This window comes from Spermophilus citellus (assembly GCF_964194105.1).
Source record: "Spermophilus citellus genome assembly, chromosome: 9".
Classification (NCBI taxonomy): domain Eukaryota; kingdom Metazoa; phylum Chordata; class Mammalia; order Rodentia; family Sciuridae; genus Spermophilus; species Spermophilus citellus.
The window spans coordinates 77,743,380-77,753,622 of NC_138191.1; the positions used below are offsets into that span (position 1 = coordinate 77,743,380).

Sequence of the window (10,243 nt, forward strand, 5' to 3'; positions counted from 1 at the left end):
ATTCTGTTGTAAGAGTGTAGATATTTTGTTTTAGCAGACCACTAACATGTACTTGTTCTTGTGCATTCACTATCCTCAAATATTTGTTTGGATTTTGTTTAATTTTTTTACCATGTTAGCCAAATATTAGTATTTTATCCCTGTGTGACAGCTGTTTGACTTAGGTAAACCTATTTTTTTTTCTGAAAATGGTCAATAATATCTAATTTTACAAGTTACTAATATTTAAATAAATGGTAATATTAATGTGAAGAATTTATCTCAGTGCTTACCAATGGTAAGGGCTAAGTAAATGACAACATTTATGTTTTTAAGATAAATAATTTTATTTTAGATGGTGATGCAAATCAGACTTTTTTAATGAATGTGAAAAGCCTGAGTCAAGGATAAGAAGTAAAAGTATCTAATTACAATTCAGAACTAGTGACTATTACATTTGAATTTCTCTAGCTGCCTTCAGAAAAAAAGTTAATTAAATTCATATTTATTGAGAGGCTACCATGTACCACATGTTATTCTAAGTACTTGACATGCAATGGTGAGCAAGCAGACACAATCTCAACTTTCATAAAGATTTTGAGAACCAACCTTAAATTGAAAAAAAAAGCACTTATTAAGTAACTACCAAGTCTTGGACATTCTATTAGGATCTTTAACTTAAAATAATACAAATAACATGATGTTACTCTCCTATTTTTATTCTATTTATTCATCTGTGTTCCTGTAGCTAAGGTGACTATATGATTTGTCTTCCAAACTTAGCCCTAAGACTGATAGCAGTTGCTATTAATAAAGTCACCAGTGTCATAGGTATAAGTTAAGACTTCCCATGGCAAAATGAAGTGTGTACATATATCAATTCCCTTTGCAAATAGTAATTTATTTAGAAACTTACACATTAAGGCTAGATATTTTTTTTCTTTTTCATATTATATTTATCTAGCATATTACATTGACTATTGATTTACCCCAAATTTTCATCTTTTGCTAACAGAGTCCACTGTCCTAATCCACTGACTTCATTATCTTCTCACATTGGCCTGTCTATAGTAAGAATTTTCCGGGCAAGAATACTTTTAGACTTAATGATTTCTCTTAGTAATTTGTCATTTATTGATCCCACTCTGATTAATGGATAAATCATTATTTGTCCTTGTTATATTCAGAGGTAAACCTAATCTCTCTCCCCTTCTGTATGATATCTCTGTACACAGCCTTACCAATAACAGGGATATGCAGTGGGTTTTTTGTTTGTTTGTTGTTGTTAGATTGACTCCACAAAATTCATTCTGAAGACAGTCCGGGGTGATAAGATATAGTTTGGAGGATAAGGAATTTTATGAGAATAAGCTTAATCAGTAGAATTCTTGCTAAAACTAGACTGAACAGACCCAGCTCAGAGCCCAGGATAAGGAATTAGTCAGGAAAACTCAGAGGGGCCTGATTCAGATTTAGTAAAATAATCTTTGTCAACATTCTCTGGAATATTTTTGTCTCAAATCACTTATTTTGACTGAAATGAAATAGTCTTTTTTCTATGCCTCCAAGGTTTCTATGTTTGTATTTTTTAAAATTTCCACAATACTTTGAAGTTACAAGCCTTTTCTCCTTCACTAGACTGTAATATTCCAGACAAACAGTACCATTTTCATTTTTTGAAGACCTTGAGTGAAATTAGATAAAATTTTTTTAAGCTATGTCAAATTTTCACTTTTAAAACTTTAGTCAAAGGAATTGACTTTTTTGTTTGGTTATTTATAGCCCTGAAACTCAGTAATTTTGCCTGGTAATTACCCCCAGAACTAATTCATGTCTTAGGCATAGAATAATAAATGTGATCATAACTAGTTGGAAGTTTATATTTGCTCGTTAAACCAATGCAAAAGAATATGAACTTTATAGACAATAGCAAGGAGTTTGAATTTTATCATAAGGGCATTTAAGGACAATTTAAAGGGATCACTGTGGCTTGATCACTGTGTAAACAATAAAATTTTTATGCGTTGGGAAATTGTGATAGATAAAATAAGAGCTGGCAAAGACCTGAAGTAGAGTAGGGGATAGGAGACGGGGAAAAAAATCAATTAATTTGAGTTACATTTGGAGAGAAACATCTACAGGACTTGTTGATAAAACTTATGTAGGGAACTAAATTATTAGATATCATTTATTGAGGTAAGGAAGACAGGTTTTAGAGGGAATAGATTTCTGGAAGCAAACAAAAGCTTGTTTTGTAATATAGCATGTTTAAAAGATACCTAAAAGAAATGCAAGTGGAAAAGATGAATTTGAGAGTTTATCAGTAAAGTTATGAGGATTATTCAGATAAGGAAAGAGAGTAGATAGAAATGGGAAGGATGCCTAGTAGCAAGTCCTCAAGAAGTCCAATATAAAGAGATTTGGCAGAAAAGAAAGTGTCTGCAAACAAAACTAGGAAGGAACAATCAGAAAAAAATAGGAGAGATTATTATTATAGAATCTTGAAAAAAGGAAGGAGAAAGCACAAGTGTGTTTTATTGCTATTGAGATTTTATATAATATTAGAACCAAATAGTACCCTTTGCACTTATTTTTATAAAAGCCTTTGATAGGAGACTTTCAAGAATTTGATGGACAGAATAAAGGTGAAATATGTATCTGAATTAAATTGTTAGTACAGGTGAATAAAAAGATAATTGTCTCTGTATCTTATCCATATTTTTTTACTATAATGTTTAATGAAAAAAATTGAATGGTAATAAGAACAGAGGGGACATGGTTGTGCTTGCAATGGTGGTCCTGCTGGATATGCAGATTTAAACATGGATATGACTGGTCTGATACAGAAGAGGTGGTAAAGGAGAAAGGCAGGAGAGTGGTAGTAATAAAGGGGATGAAGATCAAACATATATAAAGAATTTGGTCTCTGTTGAAAGAGATCATTTTATCAGAGAACACACAGACATGTTTGTTAGTTTGGTATAGTAAGATGAAAGTATTTCCATCGGTGGGTTCACATTTAACAAGAAAGAAGAAAAAATATTATCAAGTCTTGGAACAAAATATGGTTAACAAGAATGCTCTTCTGTATATTTTGTACTTCATTTTCTATTGGAGGTTGAGGCGTATGACAAAGGTGCTTTTCATTATTTTCTCCACTTATTACTAAATTCTGTGACTCTTTTAACACCATTTTATTGATGGAATTAAGAGATAAAATAAGCCCTTTATTTTCCATACAAAATATAAAGGTAAAGATAATAACAATTAACCCATGTATCTTTTTCTTTGTCAGAAACTATTCTAATACTTAGGTAGCATACTTTGTTGACATTTTATATTTTATTAACTTATTTAACTCTATAAGAACCCTTTAATCAGGTATTATAATATCTGTCTTACAGTGAGGAAACAGACACAAAGAATAAAATAACTTTCCTAGACCACATAGTGATAAAAGTAGGATTTGAACTCAGTTTAAATTGGCTCCAAATTCAAAGCTTTTAACCATTTTGAGTGATGTTACTCTTGAGCAACAGATTTACTCTTCTATTTGTTTAATTGTCTATCCAACAAATATACTTATCAGGCATAAACTGTTTAATTAACTCATTGTACCATAAAACAAACCCTGTGCAAAGTAGTAGGTTGGAGGCCTACATTTATAGGATCAAAGAGGATTCCTACTCTTAAGGAGTTTTATATGTAGCTTAGTATTATAGCTAAGGACTGCTACATAGAGTTTTAATATAAGTGGAATTTGATAAAGTACATAAGGAAGGAATTGATATGAAAGTTCTAAAAAAATCAATTTTTATTTCAATAATATAAAAGATAATGTACAAAGGCCTTAAGAGTGAATAGAATTTGAGCATATAATAGGGAAAACAATGTAAGGGACAACATGTAAAATAATACATGTAAAGACCCAAACATTGGAAGATGTGGTGTGTGTATAAGGAAAATTTTTTTAAAAGGGAATAACTGAGGTTTTTTCCCTATATACATGACCCAGTCTAAAACATGACACTATCTTATGTCTTATGGATAGGAACCATGAACATTTTGTTTTCCTTTGTGTAGATATAAGTCATGATACAACTTCCCATTTTAGGAAGATGAATATTACAGCAATTAGTGATTTTTTAAAACAGAGATTTTGGAATGTAGAGAAAAAAACAGAATTTCAAAACCGATAGTGGGATTATATTCAAACAACTAATGAGAGACTGGCTTTTGTCCTTTGTTTTCCAGTGTCTTGCTTCAGATCCAAATTTTTAATATCTATTTTTAGACACTTTGCTTTTTGTATTCTGCTAAAATGCCACTTTTACTTTTAGACTTTATTTCCTGCTTTGCTATAGACTGTTTATTTTTCTAATTCAGATTCTCCTTTGGCCTTTATAAAAACTTCGGATATTCACTTCCTTCCTACTACTTGTCTATACCACAGATCCTTCCCTTCTTCATAGCCATCTTCACTTCCATCTTCACCACCATCAGCTTTGTCATTTTGAAATAGAATGATATTATGTGAATCTTCTATTAGAGAATAAAAAAACCTTTATAGAATTGGCAGGTATGTAATTTCAATAGGTAGAGAAAATCAGTCAAATGTGAATCATTTAAGCTTGACTTCTATGCTTCCTTTTGCCATTAGATCCTAAATTCATCAATGCTTGTCAAAAGATAGATATGTGAGCAACAATGTGATTAAAGTTGTATTAGTTAAATTGGTATAGTAACAAATATACCCAGACATATATCTTATTTTAAGCATAATTATTAATTATTTCAGGTTCCATAACAGTCCAAATTAGCTAATCTTCTTTTGGAATTATTTTTTTCAATACATGATTTAGGACCAGTGTTTCTTCAGTCTTGTGGTTCCACCATCTCTCATGTCTGCAGTGGTCAGAAGTAAAAAATAAAAGAAAGGAGACTTATTTATTTCTTAAAGGACTTGGATAAGAAATGATGCATCACACTTCTGTTCACATTCCACTGGAAGAGACTTAGCTCACAGTCACACAAAATAGCAAAGCAGATGAGAAATTTAGTTTGTCTATCCAAAGAGGGAAAAAAACAGTTTAAATGGTAGCTATTGGTTTTCCCCAGAGTTAAGAAAAATAAAGTAAAACTAATTACAGTGTGTATCATTGGAAAATATGAGACAATAGTAGTTTGTTAAATGCAATTAAGTTTAACTTTAAACTGCTTCCATACCTTGATCCCTTATATTAAAACAACAATGACAACAACAACAACAACAACAACAAAACCCTGCAAGTTAACTTGATATGTGAAAAAACTAAAAGCCTAACTTTGGAGAATATTTTTGTAACAAATAGCTAAATCACAGAAAATCATAGCAACTGAACTTCAGTTAATCATAGGCAACCAACTCATCAGACTATTTCCAAATAAGGCAAAGCATTGAGCTATAAGCCATCAAATTGTTTCTGTGTATGTCACTTCCACATTGTGTCTATAATAATCCTTGCTCATGTTTTGGAATGGTGCTGTCAGAACCTCCACTCTTCTAGACCCTGCCCAATTCATAAACTGTTTTTGATCATTTAAATTCTGTTTAATTTGTCTAAGGTTTGTCTTTCAGCAAACTAAATGAAAAAATACTATTTATAAGTGCTAAGGATAAGATGCTGTTGCTGAGTCAGTCCAAGTTAAATAATTGGGAGAAATAACAATGAAAACAGGAATCAGATTCAATTTATTTCTGTGTTAAAATGTTTTAATAGTGATTTTTCTCTCCAAAAAATCACAAAATGGAAAGCAATTTGGGGAAAATGCTTCTTAGTGAAGTAAATAGTATGTTCTCATCAACTTTATTAATATACCCTTCAAAACAATTTGAACAGAAAATAAGTTTAACTTTTGTTGTAATATATATGTTTTTCTGTTGTATGATGTAGGTCAGAAGGAGTGTGGAGATGAAAATGAGGATGAAGTACTGGATACCAGTTTTAGGATATCAGCATCCAAACTACCTTTATATACTTCAGGTTTATTGAAGTATGACGCAATATTGAAACAGAAAAAACAAGATAATTTTCCTGAACATGCCCATCTATTTCCTACCACCCATCCAAAACCAGTAATTAAAAAAGGCACACTACCTGAGACAAATTTAAGACAGTTTTTTACAACACAGAGAGCTGGTATAAAACTCCAAACCCTTAAAGATATTGACAAATATTACGCTGAACAAAAGATGCAGGATCTCCATCAAGAAAAAATAACAGCTGTATCCAGGGCACAAGTTGACAAAAAAAGAGTTGGCTTAACTGTTCATGAAAGCATAAATAAGAAAAAAATAGCTATAAAAAAACTAATTGAAAAAGATCATAACACTATTCAGAAAAGTTTACAGCAACTTTGGCAAGACAAATTAAAATACCTTATGAAAGTTAAAGAGAGAAGAACTCTGTTTCTAGAAGGAAAAAAACAAAAGGCTGAAGAACGTTTAACAGTTCAAACCCTAAATAATGATCGTACTATTCTGACCAAAGGAATGATTAAAATTGACAGACTGAAGAGGAATGATGCTACCCTAAGACAAAAATGGCTGAGTGTTCAGAAAAAAATAGAAGAAGAAAAATACCAAAAGAATTTACTCAACCAAATGAAGGAACATAGGTGGGTACAGTTTAATATGACAGAAGCTTTGAAGTCAATTACATATAAATATTACATACTGAATTCTGATTAGTAGTATTTTGTATTGCATTCTCCTTTGGAAAATGGAAACAAAAAGACAATTATGCATTCCTATATTATCATAGAATAGATAATACAGCAACTGTTTTTCCCTATCTCAACCTCAGACAACAAAACCTGATTAATTAATATGTGTAATAAACAGCATTTAACTAGTGCTAAAAACCAGTCTTACAACTTAGTCTCCCTGTCAACATGTAACATGTTTTTTTATTATTTTTATTCTGAAAGAAATCTCAACTAGATCTTTTCATTCCCAAATCTCATAATCGCCCTAATAATTCATATTATTCTTCTCATTGAGATTGCCATTCCCATTCTCCATCTTTTCTTCAACTTGTATATTTTTGCTAGCCTTCAAAACTTACTTAATTTATAATTGTCATAGATAGTATTTTCATCAGCCTCTTGACCAGTGCTAGAAACTAGTCTTATAACTCAGTCTACCTCACTGCTGACATATAATGAGTGTGTGTGTGTGTGTGTGTGTGTGTGTGTGTGTGTGTGTTGATTCCAGGGATTGAACTCTACCACTGAGTCACATCCCCAGTCCTATTTTGTATTTTATTTAGAGACAGGGTCTCACAGAGTTGCTTAACACCTTTCCCTTGTTGAGACCGGCTTTGAACTCTTGATCCTCCTCCCTCAGCCTCTAATGTATTTTAAAAATAAAGTTCTGATTATGTCTATTTAAGTTTGTGGCTTTCAATTGCCCAAATAATGAAATTTAATCTTTTTAGCATTTAAAAAATATGCTCTGTTTAAATCTAGTCATATCACACTAAATTTTCTCCTAGAGTGCCTGCCTACCCTCTATTCTTAATTATATTTTTTTTCTCTAGACAAACTCATTCTCCATTCCCTACACAATTTTGCACTTTCTTATTCCAATGATTTTTCTCATACTATTTCCTTTTCTCTCAAATATGACCCTAATGGGGCACTATAAGCCCACAGTGTTACTATATGTTATTATGCAACAAAAGTCTCTTTGTTATTGTGAAAATCAGAATGCTTTTGGTGTTTCAAATTAGTGGTGCGGTGATTTCTGTACGGGATGCAAAATATACTCTGTTCTCTAAGGAAATATCACAAGTAGTTGATGCTTAGCTGTATGTGGCTGTGTTTCACCCTTTTATTTTCCATCATATAGTACGTGAGCTGCACAACCAATGGCAAAACACATTCTTTTATTTTCTACCATATAGCAGCCAACTAAAATGGTATTTTAACTTCTCTTCAACTACTTTTCCAGTCTAAATTGGTCTTTTAATATTTTGGTGATTCCATAACACTTTATTTAAATGTCAATTCTAGCAATTGTGATATGCCAGTCTTTATCATAGTGAACTGGGGAAATCCTTTGTAAAATAATTTGGCCCATCTTTCCATTTCTGTGTCTGGTACAGTGCTTAGTTAAAAAATTTATTTAATAAATATTTGTTGAATAAGTATTGAATAGGTGTGAATCCCAATTATCAGTGACTGTATATTACTTCATTTAAGTCAGATAATTGCCTCTGAGAACTCTGAGTATTTTTATATATTTTTACTCAATACTTAAGCCATTGAGATGAGAAATAATGCATACTTTTTCCAAATGTTTATATAATAAATATATGTAATCAGAATTGTTTCCAGTGCTGGGGATAAAACCTAGGGCCTCTGGCATACTAGACATACACTCTATCACTGAGCTAAATTCAAGCCTAAATTTTTAAATGAATTATAAAAATATAATTTACCAAGCTGTGAAAATAGCTTTGCTATTAATTAGAATACGTATCCATCTTAGCACAAGTGCTTATTTCATGGCAATAAATTTATATACTCTTATTTTCTTTCCCTCAGTGATGCACCATTGTATTTCTATCAATAGGTTCTTATCTTCCGTTCAGATTACTCAAGTAGTGATTCAAATTTAGCGCTCAGAGATTCCTATCACAGGCAGTGTGGGGACTGACAAGTCATTTTGCCCCAAAAAACTGAAAATCTAGATAGGCGGTAGGCAAAAAAGGCAACAAGACTACTAGATTTAGATAACAATACAAGTAATAATATAAGTACTACTGAGAGACAGAATGAAAATTTCTGGTAAATAATAAGTAGGTGGCAGTAATATTGAGAATTGGAGGAGAGAATATTTTATACCTTACCTATCAGAGTATTCAGGACTCACACTTGTATAACAGAACAGGTTACCTAGAGAAAAACACAATAACCTTATTAAACTGAAAGTTACATGACATGGAAACTTCTATAAATGAAGAATCAGAGGCCCAGCAAAACAGTATTTTTATGCCTAGGGTTGATGAGGAATGCACAGTTGTACAGAGGTGTGGTTGGTCAAAAAGGGGATATGACCTAAATAATAATGAACTGAAGGGAACTCAGTGAGACCTGTGTATTCAGATTATTATTGTCCTCTTGCTGTAATGTTCCTTCCCTCCAGGTATAGGACAGGACATTTGAAGATGTCCTAAATACTTTTTACACAACCAGAGATATGAAAAAATGTGCTGTATATGTGTAATATAAATTGTAATACATTATGCTCTCATATATAATAAACTAGAGTAAAAAATAATTAAATAACATTAGATTCTTTAAAGGAAAGGGGGCAAGAGAACTTCACAGAGAGCTTTCTGCTTCTACAATTTTTTCAATATCCTTCAGCTTAAAATACTCAGTATGCTAAGCTGCCATATTTTGGGTATCATTTCCCACATCCCATCAAAACCTTCAAAATTAAGTTTTGCAGAAAAAAGCAGAGGAAAATTATGATTATCTATTAGAATTTGGAAAAATCAGAGGAAAAGGGGAGACCACTATTAGCAGAAAAGTTTAGGATAGATAAAATCATAAGAGACACCTGAGCTACAGAATACATTTTAAATATGCATTTTACCACAAAACCTTCTTTTCAAGAAATAGATTGGAAGGTGATCCCAGAAGAGATTTTTGACAAACCTGTTTCAAACAAATTAAAAAAAAGTAAATTGTTTTGCCATAAAGACTTTTTTATTTTTATTTAATTTTTTGAGGTGTAGAAGCTCCGAGAATTATATATTGATTCAAAATATTTTAATCTATGTGTAGCAAATATAAATTTCAGTAGTTGTCAAAGAATATATTTTAAGAGAATAAAAACACGACTCATACATATATAAAATTAGCACATGCAAAAATTTATTTAACAGAATAATGAAGAAGAAATAGTAAAAAGTTACAACCAGTTAAAATGAAAATGCAAGAAGTGTGCATATATATATATATATATATATATATATATATATACGTGTGTGTGTGTGTAAATAAGAATGCTAATATATATATATATATCCACTGGAAAATATTTATGTCACACAAAATTTATTTATATTTGTATTAACAAGAAACATTTGCCTTACTAATTATAACTTGTAGAGTTGTATTTTATGTTTTTATCTCTCCAAATTTAAAAATCCTTTATCTTAATGTATGGTGTGTGTGTGTGTGTGTGTGTGTGTGTGTGTGTTTCTAATTT

General features: G+C 31.2%; 1 protein-coding gene across 1 annotated transcript in view; it reads left to right on the forward strand.

The window, feature by feature from the left end:
- The window catches only part of LRRIQ3 (leucine rich repeats and IQ motif containing 3), a gene marked incomplete at its 3' end in the record, with an annotated part of 163,173 nt that extends 156,464 nt beyond the window's left edge, over positions 1 to 6,709 (forward strand). Inside the window, exon 6 of the mRNA XM_081305610.1 lies at positions 5,913 to 6,709. Coding sequence (XP_081161736.1) covers positions 5,913 to 6,709 — 797 coding nt within the window. The remainder of the gene's footprint in view (positions 1 to 5,912) is intronic.
- Between the last annotated feature and the right edge of the window lie 3,534 nt (positions 6,710 to 10,243).